The sequence below is a fragment of the Amblyomma americanum genome, chromosome 1 (assembly GCF_052857255.1).
Source record: "Amblyomma americanum isolate KBUSLIRL-KWMA chromosome 1, ASM5285725v1, whole genome shotgun sequence".
In the NCBI taxonomy this organism is placed as follows: Eukaryota; Metazoa; Arthropoda; class Arachnida; order Ixodida; family Ixodidae; genus Amblyomma; species Amblyomma americanum.
In genome coordinates this window covers 95,402,604-95,429,037 of record NC_135497.1, presented here as the reverse complement: position 1 = coordinate 95,429,037, position 26,434 = coordinate 95,402,604, and the positions used below count along the sequence as shown (strand labels likewise).

The 26,434-nt window shown below is 42.4% G+C and overlaps 1 protein-coding gene across 1 annotated transcript in view; it reads left to right on the top strand.

Annotated features, from left to right (window-relative positions):
• LOC144113266 (G patch domain-containing protein 1) overlaps positions 1-26,434 on the top strand; it is a 45,330-nt gene that overhangs the window by 8,243 nt on the left and 10,653 nt on the right. Inside the window, exons 5-13 of the mRNA XM_077646252.1 lie at positions 2,913-3,276; positions 4,193-4,322; positions 8,070-8,276; positions 8,626-8,892; positions 14,455-14,630; positions 18,603-18,730; positions 20,437-20,549; positions 22,097-22,176; positions 25,983-26,415. Coding sequence (XP_077502378.1) covers positions 2,913-3,276; positions 4,193-4,322; positions 8,070-8,276; positions 8,626-8,892; positions 14,455-14,630; positions 18,603-18,730; positions 20,437-20,549; positions 22,097-22,176; positions 25,983-26,415 — 1,898 coding nt within the window. The remainder of the gene's footprint in view (positions 1-2,912; positions 3,277-4,192; positions 4,323-8,069; positions 8,277-8,625; positions 8,893-14,454; positions 14,631-18,602; positions 18,731-20,436; positions 20,550-22,096; positions 22,177-25,982; positions 26,416-26,434) is intronic.

The following is a 26,434-nucleotide window of genomic DNA, read 5'->3' as shown; positions in this document are numbered from 1 at the left end:
CACAATTGAGCGAAGCCAAACCTCCAATACTTTAATCCATGCAGCTGTACCACCGCTGCTAAATGTTTCGAGCTGTCCAGACCTGCTCTGTTTTCCTCTCTTTGCTTTCCTTACTCCACTCAACTCTTTCAGTGCCTTCTCTTTTTCAGCAACCCACACCACCTTCTTTTTATATCAATATCCACCTAGCTTTTTTGCACTCGCCGCACACTTTGCCTCGTGATCATTAAACAGCTGGCTTCTCCTAATGTCTTTTAAGCAGTGTGGCGACGGTTGCTTTAGCTATCTTGAAAAGCTTGAAAAAATATATATTTCACACTGTAATCACACCTTGGTTTCAAATATAACATGAGTTGCATTCTGAAGCATTAATTGATGTCTCCCACTGAATTTCATGGATTCTTTGTCCTCAATACGTGAAATTTAATATTTTCCACCGCAAAAAGTTGGGGCCCGTAACCATGACCACCTAGTTCATACCAGATTGCAACCAGTTTCTCTAAGGATGACTTTTGTGAACCTTGCCTAAAAAAGTATAGGATTATCTTGTCTAACAAAGCACTCAGAACAGATAATCAGGATTGGGCAAATTTCAAGCACCAACACTGCTTGTAAAAATTCTTATGCATTATTGGCTTAATCATAAAAGTTTTTATTATGGCGTTTGATCGTGGGAAAAATTCAAGACAGAGTCGAAGAGATTCAGAAACAAATTCGATTATACCTTGAGTGATCACCGAAGAGTCATTTCTTCAGCAGCCGCCTTGGTTTGGATGACCCACTCCAGCATGTGAACTCAGTCGTGAAAAAGGTTGGGGTACGCTTATTGGCTATAGGTTGGAGCTGATATGGGAGAGCGGTAAACACTTTTTTTTTCTGTGCACACTGTTTTGCCCTCTTTCTTCACTTGAAGATTTACTTTTCATTAGATACACAGACGTTGCACCTTGTGTGTGTTTGCTTGAAGCCAACATTCTTTAAGGGTGCATCTTGAGATTGCAAAAAATCACGAGAAAGTCAATTTCTAGAAAAACATTTTTTCGTATTGAATATACTTTAACCTATATTTCCACTATATTTCCTATATTTCCTTTAACCTATATTTCCAGCTGATCCGGATGATGAGAGCGAAATAACTAGAAGGATAAGAATGGGGTGGGGTGCATATGGCAGGTTCTCTCAGATCATGAATGGCAGTTTACCAATTTCCCTCAAGAGGAAAGTGTACAACAGCTGTATCTTACCAGTATTCACCTACGGGGCAGAAACGTGGAGGCTGACGAAAAGAGTCCAGCTTAAGTTAAGGACTACGCAGCGAGCCGTGGAAAGAAAAATTTTAGATGTAACGTTAAGAGACCGGAAGCGGGCAGAGTGGGTGACGGAACAAACGCGGGTTAATGACATCCTAGTCGAAATCAAGAGGAAGAAATGGGCTTGAGCAGGGCATGTACTGCGAAGGCAAGGTAACCACTGGTTTTTAAAGGTAACGGAGTGGATTCCAAGAGAAGGTAACCGTAGCAGGTAGCGGCAGAAGGCTGGGTGGGCGGATGAGATTAAGAAGTTTGCAGGCAAAGGGTGGATGCAGCTGGCAAAGGACAGGGTTAGTTGGAGAGACGTGGGAGAGGCCTTTGCCCTGCAGTGGGTGTACTAAGGCTGATGATGCTGATATGTCTGCAAAGTATCCATGCTCAAAACGATCCCAGAATACAAAAAAAAAATTATTGTTTTGAGAGTCGTGCGGCCGAAAAACGAAGCGCGAGCTGTATCAACATTCCACTTTACATAGTCGCAGTTCTGAAACCATTCATCAACTGCTGCAATTTTGCTTTCCTTTGAAAGCTCGTGTCGCACCCTATCATTTGCCACCTTGGAAGGTGGCATCAGAGTTGCACAGTCAATGGCGGTACCTACAGCCAATTTCCCACTACACGATTTCCCGCGGCTCAGTAAGTGCACACGGAGTTGAGGTCGCTTTATCTCTATTCGCGATTTTACAAATACAGTCTCTGCCTTACGGGCTTCTTCTCTCGTTTGTCTTAGGCACTTAAATTGAGCTTGGTTATTCTAGAGGAGTAGAGATGTGTGGTGATGCTATTTTTACTGGGTTTTACATTGTATGTAAAATTTAATTATTTGCTTTGCAAAATTACCAGCCAAACCATTTTGCACATTCTACTGACAGATTTTTTTTACCAATGTATTTTCAGTGCGGAAATTCCTAAAACAGCATCAGGGCCGCTGCGGTGGCTCAGTGGTTATGGCGCTCGGCTGCTGACCCGAAAGACGTGGGTTTGATCCCGGCCGCGGCAATCGAATTTGGAATTCTAGAGTAGAGGCCCATGTACTTTGCGATATCAGTGCATGTTAAAGAACCCCAAGTGGTCCAAATTTCCGGAGCCCTTCACTATGGCGTCCCTCATAGCCTGAGTCGCTTTGGAATGTTAAACCCCCATAAACCATAAAAACAGCATCACCACGTTAAGTGCATCTTGGGCTATGCAGTTCTGTAAATATTTCTAATAGTTTATAAACCTTCTTATCTGACAGCCTGTAATGAAGAGCCCATTTAAAACCACAAAACTCCTTATAAATCATATTCTAGTTGAGCTATTCAAAACCTGTTTGCATATTTGGACTTTATAAAGAAAGCATACTTTTGTGGTGAGTATGGTAAGAATTGTGTCTTAAATAAAAAAAAAATAGTTTTAAGGTCAGCATCCCTCCTTAAATGTTTTGCTATCTTACAATCCGCTGTGGCATACCACTAGGGTCTAGTTGTACACTTGTACATTTTCAACATATCTTTTCATGTTTTCTTTTCTTAGAATGCACTGTGGCACATGACTGTGATGTAGCTGCAAATATTAGTCTGTATTGCAAATTTTATTTATTCGTGATTCTGGTTTTTACAGCCATAGCATCGGTGTCAAGCTCCTGAATATCATGGGTTGGCGACAAGGGCAAGGCATTGGAGAACGTGTCAAACGTGGCAAGCCAAAACAGGCTGAGGAACGACCGACTGTGAAAGTGTATGGCTGTGCCTTACCACCAGGCACAGAATCATCTGAAGAGGAAGATGTGTTTGCAGCAGAGCACACCTTTGCACCAGCTGATGTAGATGATGTGTTGTATGTGCCCAAAGACAACCAGCATGGCATTGGATATGTCCCACTAGATAAACACTCTGTGCTGTCAGCACCAATTGATATTGACCAGCCTACAACAACGAAGTGCAGTCTGGAAAAGGGAAAACGGAAACTTGCCATCACAGGACAGGTAGCTACATTATGTCTTTGTAAGCGCCTTCGCTTTCATAGCTGACCTGCTAGCCACTCTCATTGCTTACAGGTTTAGAAATGGTAATATTTTGCACTGCCTAGCAAACTACAAGAAACATTGACCAGAAACTTCTTATTACAGTGTTAATGCCTAATGGTTCTCATTATATACATTATGCCACGACCAGCTAGAGCCTGGCTGACAATTTTTAAAGAGACATGTTACTTTGTGGTCACCACTGACTGATCCCAAAGACTGAGTAGTACTGATTTTGTTATGGAGTGGAATTTTTGACAAAGATTTGTCTGATTTCTGATTTTTTGCCGAAATTGTAGTTAAGTTAGTAATCTTTGCCTTTCCTACAGAATATAGTTGCAGTACGCAAGGTGGAAGATGCAGCACGAGGACACAGTGCAGCAAAAAAAACGACACAAATCAAGGGCTTAATTGACAACTGAAAATTTATTCTTCTGTGCATTCTAAAATGTATTCAGGCCTTTTAAACAATAGATAAATGTTGATGGTAATACAGAGGATTAAAGTACCATCCTTTTTCCTTATGGAGGTATTTGCAGGTGTGGTTACAGGTGTGTCACCACATTTTCAAGTGGGAAGTGTCGTGCACTTCCTGTTCTCTGTGGCACTTATTATTCACATGCACTTTGAGAAAACTAGCTACTTATACAAGCTATTTCACTTTTCTTTTGCTTCTTTTTAGCAATTGTGTGTTAGCCAACCTATGTGCAAGGCTTTTTTTATGTTAACACGCATGGCATAACAATTTTCATGTTGAGGCAAATTTTCCCTCTTAAAGAAAGTTGTCTTGGAGATTGTCATGTCATTTTATTGCATGCAAGAACAACAGGTTCTTGTACTTTGAGAGTGAGATTATCTTTCTCTTGTGTCTTTTTAGGCATTTGGTGTTGGGGCATTTGAAGAGGATGATAGTGACATTTATGCACGTGAAGATATGTCTCAGTACAGTTTTGAGGTGGCTGATGAACCTGATGACAAGCCTCGCAGGACACTTCCAGCAATTGAAGGTACGAATTAAACTTAACTGGCTCCATTTTAAGCAGTGTTTAATATGCATTACTGCCGTTCATTAAGAGAAGAACCCTTTGAAGCCCCTTTGGGGCTTTCAAGATTTGATTGCTTATTAGCAGTATGCCAAAACAACAGTATGCTGGTCCTGTTCAGAGCATGAGCACAAGAGTTGGCACATGAGAGAGCACTGTTTTCACTTTGTCGAGCACTGTCAGATGCCACACACAGCTTCAGATGTCACTATACAAAATGCTGTGGTTGGGGTGCTGTGTGGGAAAAGTAGTGATGCTTGTTGCAGGAAATGTAACATATCATGATAAGCCGGCAAGGAGAGACAAGCACAAGTACTGGCTTAATAGGCCAACCTCACCTTGAGTTTTGCTACATCTCTGCTGTCGCAGAAGCTTCCAATAATTGTGGCTTTTAGGAGAGGCTGAATGTCCATTACAGTTGGAAGCACTGAATCTGTTGAGTGATAGATGCCTCAGTTTCTTCTTTTTTGCTCATTTGAACCAAAATAAACTAGTATACTGCAATATTCCACAGAACATGCATCTCCAGTGGAAGTCAGAAACACCAGTGGAGCAAAATGTGGCTTTCTTCGACACTGGGCTCAAGGTTGTTGTGGATGCCTTAGCATCTGTTGAGACAGGCAAAACTACAGTCATCATGGCCTCTGTAAAAGCCATATGCATGCATAGTGAACGTGATGAAATCAGCCTGTTCTTCACTCACTGAAATATTCAGGTGATATTATCACTGGATTGTGGCACAGTGTGCATCATTACTGCTCTAAAAGAGCATCACTATACAGGCTCACATAACTGCACTCACAACTCTGCATGCGACTGGTAAATATTCGAAAAATTAATCTGTTCTATGCCGCATGTGCACCCACCAGCAGTGTTCCCCTCGTGCTCCCCACCTATTTCTGGCACACGATGAATCTTTGAAAAATAAAAGACAGGTACAATATACAGCATTTTTTGCAGTGAGGAGGAAAGTACCCTTGAACTCTGCATGTGCAACACCACTCCTCCTCTCTGGTAGGTGTTGGCGCAGTGGGCACCAAGGCATGGTACACAAAATACCGATGTCCTACGCTCGTTTGTGTGGAAAAAATGGTCTCCAGAATCATGCGAAATGCATCGACAGCCGCAAAGTGTGTCGGGCGCAGGCTCATCCTGTTGCACCAATTCACACTGGGCGAGGACTAGGGGTGCCCTTGGACTGCAAGCACCAACCGAAAGGGTTTTATCCTATAAGCCGCATCTCATGCGTGCTCTGGACAATTTGTTGCTTGCAAACGGATTTTCAAAAACTTAATTGTGCACCAAGTTCTATTGGCAGCAAAAATTTATGGCATGTGGGTGAGCAGAAAAATAAATTATTTCAGTGCATTGATGTAAGCCGATCGCCTGAAATTTATGAAGGTATGAGAGCACATGATCATACATAGCAAACTCAGTTCATTTTTGCTGACGATAGTTCGTGTCCATGTGGCTATGTTAAAGAAAGAGTAATTTGCACGCACACAGGAATTTATCGACATCAAATGCACTTGAAAATAACCGTTTACACAGATAAAAATTGGCAGTAGATGTGAGAACTGGCTGCATGCTGACAAAAATGAAAGGAAGGGGAGTTCAGCTTTATGCACAGATCCCCTGACCTCATTTCGTTTTTTGCACGTGAAGGTATCGTGTTCTTCACCAAGTTTTGCATGAAAGATTTCGGTGCTCTTTTACCTAAGTTTAATTAAAAATTGTACCACAGTACTCAGTTCATAAAAGCACTGTACTAGACCTCAGTGCCCGGCACCATCTATCTCTGGTATGTTTTAAAGAACACAGTTGATCCCCTTCTTGTAGCCTAGGTCTAGATTTCCATTTTCTGGCGTGACAGTTTATTTGTGGAAACAAACTCATCACCATAGCTATTCGAACAGTAAACTGATTGTACGCATTTTGGACCGATTCAAAAAATGAATTGCGACTAACATCGCTTTTTAAGACAGTCAAGAAATGACTAACTTCACTAGGTTCCAACTATATTCCTAATTGGTTACCCTAGTCTATCTCTTGAACTCAGTCAGATGTCATGGAAAGTTGCTAGGTGATTGCCCCACTTCCTCGAAGGCCGCCACAACCAGCGCTATGCCTTCTCTATTTTGCACTGCGTAGGTCACACCAAACTTGTCATATTTTCTTGACCTACGTCAGTCATCAGCATGACAGTGGAAGCGCCTGCGGTGCCATAATCTGCTGATGTTCTGGCCATTTCTTGACTGAACGGCCTCGCTGCTGCCTGAAAAGCTTTTTCTATCAGTGCGAAATTTTAGAACAGAAAAAAAATTATTGCAGAGACTTCGCAATAGTGATTTGCACCACTGTGCCCTGTTTAGTGTGTGCACCATGATGCATGGTGAATGTGATCGCGCATACCAGCATGGCGTCATTTCCAGCCTAGACACTAGATGGCACCACCATTGACAGAGCTGTCTATACACTCTACTATGGGCCGCACTTTTTTTTTTTGTTCGCAATTTCAGTGGGATCGGGTTCTTGCATGAAAACGGCACTTTTCCGTTCCGTTTTCCAACTGTATTCCAGGGTAACTACTTTATTGTATCATACAGACTTGTGCTGTACCTGGAGCCTAGTTGGAGGTGCCTTTAAGGTTTTTAATTGCAATCGCTGTTGCCCATGATCAAGCCTGACTCCTCATGGCCCTCGTAATTGAAGGCATCCGTTCCATCCATAGCATTCTGAATTCCTTTAACTTTAAGATTTTAGCAACAGTGCCTGGGGACACGGCATGCCACGAATTCAAAATCTACAAACAGACTGTCGGTGTCACTTTGTGATCAACTGTTGCCATCCACTGCTAGTACAAGCATTTGAATTCTGTTTTATATGGTGCACAACTGCACAGGGGTGCATGTTTAAAAATGTTAGAGTGGTAGCAGCAGGCAGCTCTCACAGTCTGGCAGCTCCTCAGAGAGTGTGCAGCGCAATGAAATTTGTACATATGTGAAACGCAGTTGCTCTTTATGGATTTTTTTCCAATTCATCGGCTCTTAAGATGGGGGAAGTGGCCAATACGTGAGCACAGCCCTTAGTTGAGTATCTACGGCATAGAGGCCAAGGCTGTATTTTAATGAGTGCTTTCCTTCAAGCAGGATTCACATGGGAGGATGAGAGGGAGGGAGCGAGCGTTGATGACGCCACCGGTCATGGTGGAGCGGCGAGGGGGCACCACTCTGGCTCCCACCGCCACATCTGAGTTCAGTTGGCTTATCTACCCCACTGCTTTATTCACTTCTGGCACTAGTCGCTGGCTGACTCCTCATGGAAGCAGGAAGCATTTGTGCCTGCTAAGCAAAGCTCCCTCACCCCCTGGGGCATTGGCACCCACGCTGGACCCACCCAGGTGCCCAAAGGCGTGACTTTTTTTTTTGACGTGTGCACACTCCACTCTCGAGAATGTTGAGAATCCTTCCTCATATGAATACCCCATTCAGTTCAGGCTATGGTCACAAGTATGCCTTGATAGAATTTACATTGTACTGGCAACAACTGTAGTGTAGTTTTATTTTTATATATTCATTACATCATATGATTGTAACTGATATTTTCACCTGTATGATAAATCGGTCTGTTTAGTTTCTTGTTGTCTGGGTGAGCATTTGGTGTTTGGTAAGATCAGTGCAATTGTAAATGCGCGAAAATGTTTTTTTTCAGGAGGAAGGAGCAAGCCTCTGTGCGACCTCACTAAGACACTGGAGGGCTTTCACCTGGCGAAAGAGCCACAAGCAGTGTTGAAATTCTACCCACCACCGAAAATTCCTCCAGACTTTAAACCTATTCATGAGGTTCCCAGGCGAGAACGAAGACGTTTTGAGGAACCTAAAAGTGACTTGTGCAAAGAAATGAAAACAGAGCACACAGGTAAGGATACAGTGATTTCATCTGAGGCATCTCAAAAGCTTTTAAACGGTTTTATTTTATTTTATTGCTAAGAATAGCCTATTTCACCAACTGTTACTCAATGTTTTTCAGCTTACCGTTTCACAGTAAGCTTCTATTATGCTCATTGGTTATAGTTAATTGATAAATTTTGTGGCATTTCAGCTAGCCAAGGATTTCTTTATGTGTGTGCTTTTGTAGCTAATTAGGGTTCTTCAAGCTACCGATAAGCCAAACTTTTTGGTGCTTGTAAAGCCTTTTGTTTTGTCCTGCAACATCTTATACCGTAAATGCATGATTTTCTGTCTTACAGTAATCTCACTCTTTTCAGGATCTATCTTTGATCTCGTGTCACCAGCTGACCGGGAGAGACTTGAAAGCATCAAGAATGCTGGCAGTGCTGAAGCAGTGAAAGGAATTGGGAACTCCAGCCTCTCTCAGCCATCTCAGCCTGTTTCTCAGCCAACGTCGTCCTCCAAGGCACCCGTACCTGTTCCTTCCTCGGAGCCAGGAAGACCCATGAAGCCATTTGCAAGAGATGAGGCAAAGCAGAGGCGCTTTGAGCAGTATTTATCTCTTCTAAACTCAAATAGGCTTGGTAAGTGCATATAATTTTTTTTTTTTTTTTGTAGGACCTTCCCTCATTTGCAAATGATGCAGTGGTTACTGTGCACCAGGCAGATAGCATTTTGCGCTATGTTTTTATTTATTTTACTTAGCAGTGCTACTACATTCTAAGCATGGAGGCTTGACTGCAGACCTCTTACCCATGTGGATAATGCAGGCTGATCCACACAGTTTGTACCAGACATATACTCAGACTTAACTGGATTTGATTAACATATATGATAGTGTGCAAAGACTATTGTTGTGCAATAAAGCTCTGAATTTGGTTGCATATTCAGTTACAGTTATGTATAAATATTGCACTATTTCTAGTATAGTGTAATGGCTCTCAGAAAGGGTTGTATACGTTCGCTGACCTGTTGTTTTTTAATTTTTTAGATTACTGAGCTTTAAAGCAAGTGTTTTTAGAGCATCTCACCTTAACAACTCTGTGCACAAGAACAATGACTACTTTAGAAGGGGTTGGAAATTGTGAGAAAGAAGCTACAAATGCCAAAACAACCAAATACATCAATTAGTTCCCTTGCACCTTCTAAAGAAACTTCAATGTTTGGCACCAGCACTTCTTTGCGCAGTATTATGCATGTGAGCCCCGAGTTGTGTTTGTAAAACTTGGGTGTATTATTTATGGGATGTCGTTTTGCTTCCATTGTAGTGTAAACTTGCGTATACCTTGTTTGTGATTTGTTTATTTGCACCACTACTTAGGACAGCAGTGCCCTTGTGTGCTGCTTACAAAGGCTGCTGTGCAGGTAATGTCTCCTGATTGCCAATGTCGGCTCGCAGCGTTGTGAGGGGATAGAGCATGGCCATTGAATTTGCGCCTGTTTGCAATGATTTGATAAATTCTGTTGGCATGCACAGGTGTAGATTGACAGAATAGCTTTTGGCATTGGGGTATGCATAAAGCGCAGCTTTCTGATTGAATTTTTATGTATGGAAAGCATTGCTCCCAGTGGCATTCACTAATGCTTGCAGAATATTTACAAGCCATGTTTTTTATAGCTGTCAAACTGCAAAATGAGAAGCCCCTCCATAGACACATCTGCATTAATTGGTGGATAGTGACCATATAATTTTCTGTGGTTTTGGACCTCAGCCTCAGCACATTAAAAACAAAGTTGGTGTTGTCTTTTCATCTCATAGGCGTCACCAACTATGTCTCCTAAGATGTTGACACACACGCAGCAATAACATTGTATTAGGGCAAATGTGGCAGTTGTCTCGACAGAACCATTGCCAGTGATAAAATGTAATGCTGCCACAGTGAGCCTGAGCCAGAATTGCTGATGTCCTATCATATGACTTCGTCATTGCAGAGAGATCTCAAGATGCTACCCAAGGGGTAATCTTTCTGGATATCTTGAGAAGTAAAACTACAGTAGAACGTCCCTTCAATAAACTCGGTTGTAGTAAAAACTTGGGTCTAGTAAAGTGAAGCTGCGTTCCCATTTTGCCTTTCAGAGATGACTGTAGATTTTTTTTTTTTTTTCAGTTATAGTAAAGATATTTCTTAGAACAGACGGCTATAGTAAAAAGCGTCTGGCCGCGGTGATGTGCTTCTTGTGGAATGATAACATCGCGGCATGGGCGAAGTCTAGGATCGCGAGACCAACACTCGGAGCCAAATGGATACCGAATACGCTAAAACAGCGCTCGTTGAGATGGAGATTGCTTCACTGCCAAGCTCTAAAGGTGCGAGGAGAAGGCATCTTTTTTTTTTAAGGCATTAAGGTTATGAGGCAAAGTCGGTGTGCACGGAAAAAGTGAAGCTGGCTATGAGCGTAGAAAGGCGGCGGCGTGGGTCGCTGAGAAAGGAAAGCCAGTAAAAGTGCAGAAAGGTGTAGAAAAGGAAAAAAAAAAGGCGCACGTTCGTAGCACAGCAGCACGAAGCACGGGGAAGCGGCGGCAAGAAGCGGAGGCACGGTGGCACTGTGTGGGCAGTTTTGCCACGCTTGACTTTGTTGCATGTGTTTCTTAACTATTGCCACATAAATGATGTTGAAGCCACGCGAGACAATGCCGTGATCATGGAAAGTTTTCGTTTTCGCATGGAATCACTCTCTCCTTATATATTCGTAGCTGCGTTGTATTCTTGTAAATGCGGTACTTCCACAAGACGTAAATGAAGTCGGAAACGTGATAACATGTAATTACTGAAAATAAATAATTATCACATAAAGGGACAATAAGAGCAAGATGTAAGGTATTTAGTGTTTCTTTTATAAACCAACACTTCACGCTTAGTAAGCAGCCAGAGAGCATAGTCAGAGCCATGGCATCACCAACAACTGATATGGTAAAGACCCTGATATAGTAAAGATTTTTGCTGGTCCGAGCTACTTTACTATAGAGGGGCTCTACTGTATCTGCTGTGGACACCTATTGCGACCATGACATAGCACTAACATTCAAAATTTCTTCAGTCAGGCTAGAGAATAGGAAACCTCTCTCTTTCAGTAGGATAATACCAGGCCCCATAACAGTTTGAAAGCTGTGCAGTGCATTGCCAGTCTTGCCTGGACTGCCCTACTTCAGCCACAGTACAGTCTGCATTTGACAGCTTATGACTTCCAACTTTTCCGGGCAATGACTGTGACTTTGTGGGAAACATTTTCCTAGCAGTGTTGCTGCCACACATGCTGTGAAGTTTTGGATCACCTTTATTGGTATAGACTTTTATTAGCATGGCATGGAGGGTGGGGCATTTGGCTGGTGAAAGTGAATAGCCAGTGAGAGGAACTGTGCTGCATCTGTTAAAGTGTGTTGTGAAGTTTTACTTCTGATTTTTTAATTGTTTACTTCTTGAAGGAAATAAGGCATTCATTTTTGAGTGGCCATTATGTTAAGTTTAAGTGATCTGCAAGAACAATCTGCATCTAGTAGCAGTGTTGGATTATATATCCAAATAAGCTCTCTTCTAAAATAGAGTTTGATTACCAGTCACTAGTTGCAATCTCTGTTGAAACCTCTGTAAGCCTTTATGCAATACTGCACATTCTCTGTCATCCGTAATAAAAACTAACACTTAACAATATAGAAACAGCACGTCCATCTGTATAATCCAGGAATGGCTGTATGAAAAAAATTAAAAAGAAACATAAAATAATCTGGGATTGCACAAACATTATATCGCTCGATATTGCTGTCTGTGGAGTGAGAGCACATATGAATCTCATAGTTTTCTGGCATTTGTGCTTTGGCTACTAATTAACATTGCTGAAGATACCGAGCCACTGTACCTCTGTGCCACCAGTAGTAACAGAACAATGTGTTCATCGTGCCATTTGACTTCATTGTCAAGGCCTGCAATATCAGTCAGAATGAAGCATCTTGGTTCCATGTGTACAGTCGACGACCAATTTTTGGACTCTCTAGGGACCGCGAAAACGACCGAAAGATCAGGCAGTCCGGAAAATCAAATTTCCCCGAAAAAAATCACAAACTCATTACCAATATGCCGGAGGAAGGGGTCAGTTGTATTGCACACATTATAAAGTTTCTCATGACTAAATTTTGCTGCGCAACATTTGCACGAACGACGGGCGGCAACCGCTTTCATGAGCTCGGCTTGGCTGTGCCGCCCGTGGCATGTTGCCAATGAATGCACAGGTTGGGACAAAGTCTAAACGGAAAAGCGAACATGCCGCTACAGAAATTAAGCTGCGCTCGCAGTGCCATGGGCCCGGAATGAGAACGCGAAGATGGCGAAACAATAAGAACCGAGAAACAGCCAAAGCTAGCGCTCTGCCGGCGTTGGCCTTCGATATTAGGTCTAGTGACTAGAGCCAAAATTTCCTCATTTCCTCCCACGCTCGTCCTCTTCGTGCTCGACCTCTCAGGACGAAAGACTCGGCACAGATGAGTTCCGCGAACTCTGACTACTGTCAAAGTTCGTGCAACAGAAGACATTCAAGAAGAGTACGAATTCAAAACGACGCGGGCACAATGTACTGACTCGCGCAGAATTTCAGAATCTCAAGTTAAGAGGCTCCCTTTAAACTTGAATTTAGTTTTGTTTGATCAAGTTTTCGATCTCTCCTGCAGTTTGAATTAATGAGGTTCCACTGTATGCATTATAAGGGGCTTGGGTATTGGCGGCGAGTGCGAACAAGGCCCGAAAAATCGAGCAGTGAGTTCCGGTGTGTCCAAAATTTCAGGCGCTCTTATACATTGGCTCTGCGGGCCATGTCGCGGTGCCGCGGAAAAGTCCGAATAATCAAGCATGTCCGAAAAATCAGGCGCCCGAATTTTCGGTCGTCGACTGTATATGTTCTATGCAACCACTTTCGACTGTATATGTTCTATGCAAAACAAAGTGCACTCACTTTGTTTTGTATTGCTCCACATGTCCTGGTCACCTTTAAAGCTTGGTTGTTTCTTTTTCATGATGCCAATCCTAACTCAGGGCCTCTCACTTATGAGCAGGTGCAACAAATTTTAGATTTTCTATTGAAGATTTTGCCAGTGCTTTAAAACCAGTCAAATATTATCGATGAAATTCTTTCCTTTTAGCCTCATGATTGTGTTTTCTCTTCCTCCGTGTTGAATACCAAGTAAGTTACCTGCCGGTCAGTATCAAGCTTACTGAATGTAACATATCATGTGTCCCTATTTGAAAGAGGCAGTGGAGAAGATTACACCAACACCGACCTGTGAAGTAAGCAAGATTTGGTGGTTCAGCTGTCACCGGCTAGGACGACTGCGGTAAAACTTGGGAGTGAAAAGTAGACTGAGTGCCCATAGGAATGCATAGAAGCAAAAGTTTTCAAAGCAGTTTTCAGATTTCACAGTGCACCTATGATGTCGTCTCATCCATTCATCAAGAACAATCAAGTTCATCCTAGAACAGATTCTGAACATATGAAGTGTCATTTCAAAGGCAATGCATTTTTAAAATATCGTGTTATGTGTGCATGGGGGTGATTCCCGGCTGGGGGGTAGGAACGGGAGCGCGGCCCATAAGAACACATGCAAGTAAAACTTCCAGAAATATTTTCTCGTTTCACGGAGTACCCATGGAGGCAGCTGTTTGTTAACACTTGGCGAGTGCTTTGAAGAACAATGCGACAGAGTATGCTAAGTCATTTCAAAGCTATGATTTTAAAACGCCACGATAAATGTGTGTTATGTGCCCGACACACCCCCAAAAGATGCTCTCTCAATGTATATTTAAAATATACATCACCTTTGAAATGACACTTCATACTTTCAGAATCTGTTCCAGGATGAACTCGGTTGTTCTTGATGAAGGGACGACATCATAGGTGCACTGTGAAATCCGAAAACTGCTTTGAAAACCTATGGGCTCTAAGCCTACTTTTCACCACCAGTCGGGTCCGGTTGCCACAGACCCCCGCTTTATTGGTAAACACGGTGTTGAATTTGTTAGCTCTCTTCTTTTGTCAGTATACCTTGTACTTAATGCACAAATCAGGGGCACTAATAGGTACTAGAATGAGTGAGTGAGTATCTCCTCTGCTAAAAAGAAATGCAAACTTATCATCTCTATGTTTTTTTTTTTTTTTTGCAGAGGTGTTTCCAGCCATGCAGCCCCTCAACATGACCGAGTGGGAGAAAGAGAGAGAACGTAAAGAGTTTCAAAGGGCAGCTGCAATCTGCCAGCCAAACCAGGGCTTAGAATCCCGGTTTGTTTCTACAAGGACACTCAAGGATGATGACAGCATTGATGTGCCTGTTGATAAAGCGGTGCGCTTTCATTTCTTTGTCTGCACTGTAGATCTTTCCCTCTAGCAATGCTTAAAGTACCAGCTAAGCAAAGCGCATGTTATTACCGGTATTGGCAAAGCACAATCCTTGATGCAGCTTTCAGGTTGCAGCAAAGGCCTTTTGTTAACTCACTCGAACTTTACCTTCAAAGGTTTGGCTACAATATTTCATTTCTGCTGTGCTGTCTCTGTCCTCTTAAATAATATGCAGTGAGCTTCCTTTAGATTGAGCTATTTTGAACTGAAATTACAGATACTGTATGTTGGGCAGTGTGGGAACGTCTTTCTGGTCTGCTGACAACAAAGCATAGAAAAAAAATTAGTGGTGGTGGTTTAGCTCTGGTTAAACCTGGAGTGACGCGATAGCTACAGCTGGCTGAGTGGAACTTGTTCACATGACCAATCATGTGATGAACCACGTGACGAACCACGGCGCTGCGCCGCTGGCAGCTGCTCCGCACCGCGTGGCCAACCACGTGACAGCATGGCGGCGCAGCCACAGGGTGATGGCGCTGCCACGCTGAAGGCTCGAAATTCTACCGTAATGTAGCTATCACTACAAAAAGCTTCTGCATGAACTGCGTTGTTTTTGCTTTTTGTTGAACCCAATCTTCCAGTACTACTAGCAGCCATGGTGACTTCATGCAGGGAGTTGTGAAGTGACTGGAGTTGAGATAGTGTGGACACATACGTCGTTTATATAACCATAAGTGTTGGTAAGCACTTATGTCCAGGAGCTACTTTGCTCATTCGGTTCACATAGAATACGGTTTTTAAATATCCTATTCTATCGACTGACCATTTCCAATTCGCGAGATCCCTGTTCATCGTGTAAATGCACTAAGCATGCGTTGTGTTAAAATACTTGACGTATGGTTACGTGATACTGCAGACATTTCCAGAAGAAAACTAGAAACAATTGCCGTAATAGCATTTGAACTTGTACTCAGGGTAGAGCTTTCTAGAACACAGTAAGTACTTAAGGGGAGATGTGGGTCTTGAAATAGACATTTTTATTGTTAAAGATATCTAAATGAAATTAGGTGTGTATGTATATGTGTTTCTTTTTTCTGTTTTCAAAAATATAATTAGTTTCAGTATATCTCAACTAGTTCCCATATTACAGGAAAATAACTGAAGCCTAATTACAGTAAAACCTCGTTGCTTCGAAGTCATTGGGACCACGAAAAATATTCTAATTAACTGAGTTTTAGAGTTAACCAACCATAGAAAAAAATGCACCCAGACAAAATTTTCGTTACGGGAATGCGATACCTTTACTGGATGAACTTTGCAATTGCCGTATGCAGCATATTGCCGTGTAAAAATCGAATGTCCAGCTCGTAGTCCTTGCTGGCCAAAAAGAAAGTTGTCTCCAAATATAAGTCGACACACGTAGCCCTCCCTCGCCGTTCAGTGTGGTTCGTCCTGCCGCCGCATTTTGTTTTGTAGTTTCCCTTGGGATGGCATAGCGGCACTCGTGAACTCAAACCAACAAATGTGTAACAATGCAAAACAAGGACAGCACTCCGAAGCCAGTGGAGATCAAAAGTGAAAAAAAGGGCATTCCACCCTGATTCTACATTTACGTGAGGCCTGACTGACAAGTGGCATGCTGAACTGCAAATGGTCCTGCAGTTTCGGATTCCAGCACGATGCATGCCCCGGAGTTTATCGGACTCTGAAGTTTGCCCTCACGCTGCTTACCACTCATCCGAGGAAGCGACCGCAAACAGGAATGAGCCGGGTAAACGGTGTGCGATTCACATTTTCTTTAGTGGTACCGATTTGGTACGAATTAACGGCTTTTTTTTTATGCAAGGAGTCCCATGCATCCTACCGGGAACAGGCACGGGCACAGGGCACGTACTGTCTGGCATGCGTCCAAAACTACCTTAGGCCTTGCAAATAGGTTGGCCCCGAATTTTAGGAAAGTCGTTTTTTTGAAGAAAGGTTGGCCTAACCCTCTAGCCATGGTACAGGCCCTCATTGTGCACAGTCAACTCGTTGTGGGCACGTTGCAAGAATGGTCATGTTGCAGGACAAGTACTGATGCTCTTAGGGGTGGGAGGGGCCCACAGTGCACCACTAGAAACTGCCTTGACCACAGCCGGGCTGGAGGGGAGTGACGAGCACCACTGCCTCCAGTCCAGTTGTGCCTTGTAGCAACACTGAGAGTGTCCACGCCTATGTTGCAGTGAAGCACGCCTTCTCCACTGCAGACGCATGATTTGGCTGTCCACAAGCCATACCAGATTGGTTTTTATGATGGGAGTACGGTGCTCGGGCGCTTCACATATCGAGCATTGGCCATTGGCCGTCGCTTCATCGGTGTGCGGCGAAATCGGGATCGGACATCTTCGCACAGCACCTCAGATCTTCTAATTAACTGGACTGATGCACGCCGCAGCTTCTGATTATCTGCTCAAATTTACATTAGAATTTAGGGGACTGCAGAAATTCTTCGAAATATTCAGGAATTCGTATTATCTGAGTTCGAATTTTCTAGGTTTTACTTAGTTAAATTCTGACAGGTCGTTAATACACTTTCTTTCTGCATTTTTTTGGTTTCAGTTGAAATGGGGCTATAGCCAAAGACCTGCCATGTAGAGCTGTGCTAGTTAGTATATTGTTGTTGAAGTACACCATCATATAAAAATGTTTAATTTTGTTTAAGCACCTTAATTATGAAGTATGGGTGTTTATTTGTACGATACTGCAGACCTTATATGGTCCAAGCAGGATGGGCAAAGTTACATCAACAACAAATGATGTGCATAGCATCAAAAACAATAGTGCAATTCAAAATTACAGTGAATGGTCGCAGACAGCAGATTGGCAGAATATGGAGACAGAATTGCACAACGTTAGCAAGGGCATTTCCAAAATGCAAACTATGGTTCACAGAGTTTGAAATGTTTGACTCAGCTAAACAAAAACATCATAGCTCCATAGTGTAGTTCTTTCTGAATTCGACGGTATAAGATTAATTGAAGTTGCGCCATAAAAACTGAATAAAAACTTTCGTAAGGCTATTCAAACACAAATCTGAGAAATTGCATTTAAAGTGCTTGCGCCAGCCATTCAGAGGTCGTTCAAGAGGCCTCATAAAACAGCGGAATGCAGCCATTTCAAAAATATTTTACAGTAGTGAGTAAGCCAGGTAGTGGCGAAGGGGCCCAGCTTTCAAATAAAACCAAGATGGCGGTCATGGGAAGCGATGGGCATGGAGTCCTGCCGCATTTCACTTCTAAATCGCCATTTCTGGCTTCCTGGGTGCGGAATATATAGATATTTTAGTACTTTGAGGTCGAATTTAGACCTTGAAACTTTTTGGCAGGAACTTTAGAGTGCATTGATTTCGAATATGCCTTTTTTGCAAAATTGGAACTTTCGCATTTTTTATCATTTCAAGACCCGCGTCTCCCCTTAAGGGAAAAGATACTGTACTTGTCACGGCCGAACTGAACTAGTCAGATATTCCAAACTTGGCATCCTTGCCAGCATAATTTATATACCTCTCTCTCTTTTTTCCTTGTGCAGTTTGCTTGCTAAGAGGCAATGTGCACTTTAAAATAATTGAAGTGAATCGGCTTCATGCAGGCACAGAAAAGGCCGGCGTACGCCGGTGGTGCCACCGCTGCATCATGAAATAAGGGCACGTGCTTCCCCCGCTGATTGGCACACCTGCTCATCTAGACACCATACCACCTTTATGGAGTTAGCCATTAGCGCTGCCATCCAGACGATGAACAAAGATTTGCAGGCTTGCACTTCCGTAAGGTTTTATTAGAACATCGCGGACGAGAGCATTGTGCTGCATTTCTTTTTTTTTTTTTTTGTGACAGGGGAGGCAGTGATGGTGAACTTTTCATTAGATGACATAAAGCACAATTACTGAGACCCATGGGCTTCCTTCTTTCTACATTTTTCATGCCTTTGGTTCATGCAGGAAGAAACTCCAGATGCAACCAAGGCAGCACAGCTGGGCATGTTTGGAAGGTTGACACATAATGAGTTTGAATGGCATCCAGTCGACCTCCTGTGCAGACGGTTCAATGTGCCCAATCCATATCCCAAGTATGCTCTTCTCTCTTCATTTGCATGAAAAACAACTGTGGGCCTAAAAACAAGCCCTGGATATCCAAAAATTTTTGTATAGTCAAGGCCTGAACATATACACATCTGTATATAGTAGTGTTGAAGTAAATGCATGGTATTTCCACTTTTCCTTTGCTACTGTCACACACCAGCATGTGTATTGAGGCTGTTTGTGGTGGGGTCCTGTGTTAAAATTGGCATCTCTTTTATTGAGCACATGTGCTTAGATTGTTGAAATGCTGTAGTACAGGGTCAGGAGAACACTATTGCACTGTTGTGTGCGTTATTCGGCTATGCTATATTAATTCTAATAACCAAGCATAGCATCTGGCCATAGTCACTTCACATCAGCCTGAGTAAGAATTGCAAGCTGGGCTAGTTGGTTGGTTGACATGCTTGGTTGGCAAACAGCGTGAAAAACACAAGGACAAAGGCAGACAACACATGATGAGTGCTGACTCACAACTGAATCTTTATTAAGAAAGCCATCGAAGTAATGAAAAACTTTCACTACGCATACCCAGCCATCACAAAAAACGAGTGGTTGAGCATCCGCCTCGCATGCGGTAGGTGCGGGGTTCGATCGCCAGTGCCGCCGAGTATCCACCGGTGATACAATGGGTGCAAGCTTTCTCCTGGCCTTGTGCTTGGCTAGTAAGGGGTGAAATATTTGGAAAATGGGTCTTTGACCCCACCTTGAGTAATCGAAAAATACCTTGTGCCATGGTGCTCTTTGGCCATAGACGCCCTTGCGCCATAAAAATCCATACTCATCAGCACTAGAAACAACAATAAATCGAGATACATAGGATCAGTAAAATTCTTTAGTGATATGCCAGCAAAGATACGTGAATTCCTTCTCATGCAGCACAATAGAAGGCTTGCTAACGCACTGCTCTCCCAGTTTTGCGGTATGGAATGCTTCCACAACTTCACGACGTAACTGATCACAGTGCTTCAATCCCTTTCTTCTTAATAAAGATAGAGTTGCGAGTCAGCACTCCTCGTGTATACTGTCTACCATTGTCCTTGTGTTTTTTGTGCTGTTCACCAACCAAGCATGTCACATCTGCCTTATTACAGCTAAAGCTGCTATAGCTTTGGTTTATATATATAGTCCTGCATTCTACCCTGGAATTTACAGTCAGCCATAGAACGTTAATTACATAGAAAATTAGCTTAGTTAATGGAATTTAATTCAATTCAGTTCTGTTACCACCTGCCACGGTAGGCAGGTGGCAAACTGGAGAGAGAAATCCCCACCCCATGTTTAAGGGAGAGGAGGTAGATGGAAGAGAGGAGAGGGTGGGAGGTGACAGGTGGCCTTGTGGCTTGGAAGGTTATGATAACAGCACAAGAATGTGCAACTGAACGGTGGCTGCCAAGGAAAGAGTGCAGACGGTGGCTACCGCGGAAGCTGGAAGTTATGACGAGGGCGGAGGAATGTGCTACCTGAGGGTGGTTTCATAGGATTATGCAGGGCTATATGGCTAAACCAAGGCTATTAACAGCCTTCACGTATTCACACGCTAAGCCGGTAAGGCTAGCTCTGTATCTTTATTTCTCAGATACAATTTATGTATTTTAATGAACAAAGTTTACTATTAAGTACCGTTGGCGACATTTAGTAAAACTTTATGAAATGCCTTCTTTTGTTTACACTTATGATTAATGCTTTTTTACAGCTGTGGAAAAGTTGGCCTGGCTACTGTCACAGTTGATAAACATGCTGTTTTCAACTTTTTGACACCATCAAACAAAGAAGAGGAACCCAGCAAAGCACCTGATGACAGTGAAGGTATGATTTTGTATTATGCTTGTTTAAATGTCACAAGTTTTGTCATTTTATGCCACCTGCTATGTGAATTGTCTAGGCTTGGGCAGTGACCAGGTTATGAGGAGAAACATACTAAGTCGGTTGATATTGCGTGCTAGTTGTAGTGTCTGGTTATTCTGAAGTTTGATGCCTTGTGGCTTGTATTCATATCATAATAATAAAGAAGTGGGGTATTTATCTTTGTCAGCTTTTGCACACTATGCAGACTGATATGGTGTTCTCACTAGCCGTAGACAACAAAAAAATGAATTTCTCAAAGAGCACTGCTGTAATGAGGAAGAGTCATGTTGTCAACTTATTCATCGTGGATTCAGGAAATCAATTCATTTCTGAGCTTTTAAACTCTGCCCTTGCAAAACTCAGCGCACCTTGTGATTCTCTCAAGTCTGAATTCTCCAACAAAAATTTTCAGTTAAAGGCACTCGTTCAAATTTACTCATGAGGAATGAAAATGCAGTGAATTTCTAGCCGCCTTGAAATGCTCTGATCTTAAAAACATTTTTTCCTCTTCCAAAACGGAACAAATGTGTTACCATATGCCTCATCAGTGCCAGATATTGAACAATTTTTAATCTTTTATGATAGAAAATGAAGGACCCAACAAAAAAGATGCTGATAGTTTTTTATTTTATTTTATTTTATTTACACAGTACTGCTAGCCTCTAGGTGAGGCTGTAAGCAGGAGCGGGAGAAGAAAAACAAAAAACATAAGTGACATGCGCAAAACGAATCAAGGCACAACGCGCTGCCTTCAACAAATGAGATGCACTCACAAGCAAAAATAGATGAAGGAAAGTTGCGTGCAGAAACCCAAAAAAAAAATCTCGAGAACACTCCGTAATCATCAATTACTATCTGACCGCATTCTGACAGCATTCATAAATGCTTCAGTAGTAGGGCATTCTACAATGCTGGCCGGAAGTCGGAAGTTCTTGTGAAAAGTAATCTTTCAATCTAACGCAGCTTGTTGTTTTTGTTGACACTTACCTTTAGTGTTCTTATTTGTGCATTAATGTGAACAGTGGGCCTTGGGATTGGCATGAATGAATTCTCATGATGATGCAAGTGCAAGTGGAGAATTTGACAGCCTTCCGAGGTTTTGGTGTACCCTTGGTGATGGGTGCCATTCTAGTAACTGAAGTAGTTTTTCACAGCAAGAACCTTTGTATTCACTGGCATTATTTTAGATGTAGATTTGGACCTAGTTTCTTGATTTGAATAATGAGCCTGACATAGTAATCAGTTTTAGTACATGGTAATTACTACAACTTAAATTTTATTTGAGAAATACTAGTATAACAACTTGCTTGAATAGAGGAACAGTAAATCTTAAAATTTTTATTGGTGTGAAGACCAAAAGGAGGAATTCGCAGAGGTCTTGCATAATTTCTGGCTCTTTCTTGTTCTCAATTGTAGCTTCCTTGTGGAATTCCTTTTTCACTTTAGAGTTAAAGTGTGTGGATTGTAATGAACAGCATGGCTACTTGGGCGTTCCCAATTTTGCTCAGGCCTTGATCAAGTTTCTGAACCTGCTACCTCAAATCCTGGATTGTCAAGGGCTGTGGAAAGCCAGCCTGATAAAGAAGAGGTGAGTCTGTTATGGATGAAAACGTGTCTTATGACAGGCAGTACAAATGTTGCAGCATGCACAGATGCAGTGCCATTGCTTTTTGTTATGCTAAATGAGTTTGGCTGCATCATCCATTGCTGCATGGAAACAGTGCTAGCCTTGCACCTTGCTGTTTTTTACCATCTTGTGTTCAGTTGCACCTATAGGATCTGTTGGTCAGAAATAACAAAAAAAATCATGCCACTATTTTAAGTCGGTAGCAACGTTTGAACTAAGCCAGCCGTCGGTGACATGATTAGAATGCACTAGGACAGGAGATCAAGAGTTAGTTTAATGTTGCTGGCCATTCTTGCGGAAGAGTCTGCTGTTGCGGAATTAGGTAGCTTGGCATGCCAGGCTCTGCTTGCTGTTCTGAATATGCTAGCCGTTTGACTTCTTGCTAAGCCAAGAAGTCAAGGGTGCCACTTAGTTTAGCTTTTGCAGTGGTGAAATGACAAAATTTGACTGGTGGTCCAATCTCCTCGTGATGCTGTTATGTAAACAGCCTGAATTTACAAGTGGGTATGTGTTCAGCACTTATGAGAAGTTTTGTTTGAACTGCCATAGCCAAGTTTAATACACCGCCCTACCATGAAATCACGAAATAAGGATGGTAGTGATACCAGGATGTATGCATAGGAAGGACACAGCTTCATGTCTAATACCCTTGTGTGTTATGATAGATGCCCCTACAGCTTTCTGGCATGGCCATCGGTATTTACAGCTTAAGTGATTACTTAATGCTTATCTCGCTTCCAATTCTGCTAGTTCACAGCAACTGACATTGCAGGATGCAGGCCACCATTAAGGGGGGAAGAGGGTCTCAGAAATAAATTGTTATTAATGAAATCACAATTATGTCATCTTCAAGAAGCATGTATTTTTGCTTGCCGATTCCAAATATCTAATTTAATTTTGTGTTGAAGAAGTCCTTATGCACTTATGCAATATGTTATGTAAATTTTTGCCGAGAGTTTGAAAGAAATTCCGCTGCAGGGAACTTTAGATTGCATGCCATTGGTTTCTCTTGGCATTAAGCTATTCAATAAGGGTAAAATTATCATTCTGCCTGTTGTAGAAGGTGAGTTATAGGATTTTGAAGTCATCACGAATACAAGTTTTTCTTCCCGTTCGTGAAGTGGCAAATTCAAAACCCTGTAACTCAACTTCTATGATATGTAGGATAATAATTTTGCCTTATTGCATAGCTTGATGTCAAGATAAGCAAATGGCATGTGTTCTAGCAAGTTTCCTGCAGCAAAATGTATTGAAAGCTCTTGGCAAAAAGTTACACAACATTATTATATAGGTGCACAAGGACTTGTTTTCCATAAAATTGAATCACATATTTGGAATCAGCGCACAAAACTACATGTTCCTTGACAATTTCTTTATTCGGACATCATTTACAAAAATTTTTTTCCAAGACCAGCTTTCACTACCTGCCCCACCTTGAAAGGAGGCATTGTCGAGCACTAATGCAGTGTGCAAATTTAAGGCACAAAACGTGCATGCTTTTGGTGCTCAGCAAATGCTTTGAATTAAGAGTGTGCATTGTGTGTGCAGTATGCTGATACATGTGTGAGCCCTTTTGTCTACACAGCTTATTTTAAAGGGACACTGAGGAGAACTGTATTATTTTTTTTTTTGTTAGCAAAATCTGATAGTTCGGCATTTCATGGCTTTGTTGCCGCTTGTCCGGGCGCGAAGGATGCATTTATTTCAAAGAAATTTGGATTCGAAGATGAAAAAGTTTTTCCCGCCGCTCTGATTCAAACTCAGGGAACTCTTATGACGCCACGGCAACTCTTATGACGTCTCAGAACGGAGTGACGTGATATGTGACGTAAACGCAGACTCCGTGATTTCTGACAGCTAGCGGTGCCGTGCGCACCCTTCCTTTGCCAGCCTCAGAGATTCGTGGCTTCCATGAAGTAAGGAAAATTCCTCCAAGGTGGCGCCTCTTGTCCTAGGAAGTCGTCACGCTTGTACTTACGAGATTAGCCTGTGGCGGCGACACCTGTATTTTAGTTCTTACTATTTTCTACATTACAAGAGCTTTGTTTTCAGTAAGGGTGGCGTTTTTGTGATCAGGAGCTGCTATTCTATCGATACAAGCCAACTTCAATTTCTCCTCAGTGTCCCTTTAATGGATTCAGAAATTGGTAACGACAGGAAAAAAAAACTTTAGCACTGATGGCCAGGCTTTTGCGTTACGAATTCTGGCAGCAATGTAAAAGTTTTTTTTTTTTTTTTTTGTCACCTTCACCAGTGAGCTTAAGTACTCTTGACTCTTTTGTTGCTCATGGGAGCCAAGATGCTAGGAGTGTGGTTCCTTCTGTGGTCTCAGCATGGTTTTCAAAAGTAGGAACCCGTTTGTTTGTCTATTGGATTGTTTTTATTTTTTTAACTGCTGTTGTGACAGCCACAAAAGAAATGCTGTTTTCTAATTCTTAGACACCTGTGTACTTTTGTGAGTGTATGGTAAGTCCACATGACCTAGAGATGTGACTACACATTCTGAAAAAGTTGCTGATGAATTTACTAGACGTGTCGTGGGCCGTAAGCTGAATATGCTAGAGTTGTTAAAGAATGCATAATTCTCTGGACGATGCTTTTTCTTCTAACTTTGTGCTGTATGGATTAAAAACTAATTTTTGAACAGAAATCTTGCATGCCATCATGGGCCATTTTTGGCTTTCACAGAAAACACCACTCGCTAAAATAAAATGTGCTATGTACAGTAGAACTAAATTTTATGTGACTGGCGTTCATTTAAACTGTTTGATCACGCTTGGTATTATTTATTATAGTATTCTAATTTCAGGCTGTATAATAGATTCTTCACTTGTTTTATAATGAGTTTGTGATATGCCATCTTTGAAGCTTTCTTGTTTATACTAATTGATACTACAGTTGGCTGGAGAAGTTTATGGAAGATGGGAGCCATAACAAAATCTTCTCACAGCTTTGGCTCACAGCCTGGAACTTACAGGTACACTGTATTGGTCATACAGACAAAAGGAGGCCCCATTCAGCACAAAATCCGATGTCGGTGTTGTCGACGTCAGCATTGTGAGCGAAAAATCACGGGCATGGACCTAGGAGGCAGGTGGGCCTCCTAGGTCACGTCACCTTATGGTGTCGTCACAAACTGCCCACCGTGGCAGGTGGCAGTTAAATTAATGATTGGTCGCTCGGGAAGAGCAATCTGGGCAGCACACGGCCTAGCGCTGGGAGCACATGCCGTCGCAGGGCAGTGGCGCACCGCTTAACCGCTGCACCACTGTGCCAGGAGGGGTATGAGGACTCCGAGGGATCTATGAATGTAAAGTAGATAATGACCTTGTGCATATATAGGAATTAACCAATTACGCTGTCTTGTCATACCCTTGAGGCGGTGCTTAAGTGTCTCCTCCAATTTTAGAATTCTGTACAACATACCTGGGCAGCAAGAAAATCCAGTTCTGTTCCTCTTTCCATATTCCATGAAATTTTTGCAGCTGATCCTGTACACTTGGAAGCAATAAAAATGTTGAAGCTGTCTTTGCCTCATTGGATCAGATGGCATATTCATTTATTAATGTTGGAAATATATTAGAATAAGCCAGTAATGTTGGACTTTCATTTACTAGCTCGAAATAAAACACAAGCCATGTGAATCAGTGGTGCATAAATTAAAAAGGTGCGAGTTTTTAGAATTTATTTATCTCAGCCACCTCTTTGTCAAGAGCTAGTTGATGTACTTGATAGCAAACCCGCCTGTGCATTACCATATCTTTCAGGTACAGGATTCCAGCAATGAACCTGAAGAGGAACGTCCGCCCTTGGAATTCTTCAATTCAATTTTTTCAGAGTCTTCTGAAGATGAGGATGAGAAACCCAGAGATGGGCGGGCTGCATCAGGAGAAGCAGCAACACCAAAGGAAGCTGTGGCAGGGGTTGTTGAACAGCTGGGCAGCCCAGTTGAAGTGGTGAAGCGACCACAGCGACCTGCCCTGGGAGTTTTTGCCAACCTGGACTTTGAAAAGCTTAATCGTAGGCCACCTGCAGAGCCTCTGCAAGATGTCCACTCCAGTGCAGCTAGCAGCACTGTGGCCAGCTCTTCCTCAGATAAGAGGCCATCACCTTCCAAAGAGACACCTGATGATAACATCTACGGCCCCAAGTTGCCACCAGGGGATCCTTTCTCTGTGGACACCGAGGCACCAGGACCAGGTATGTAGATATTTGACAG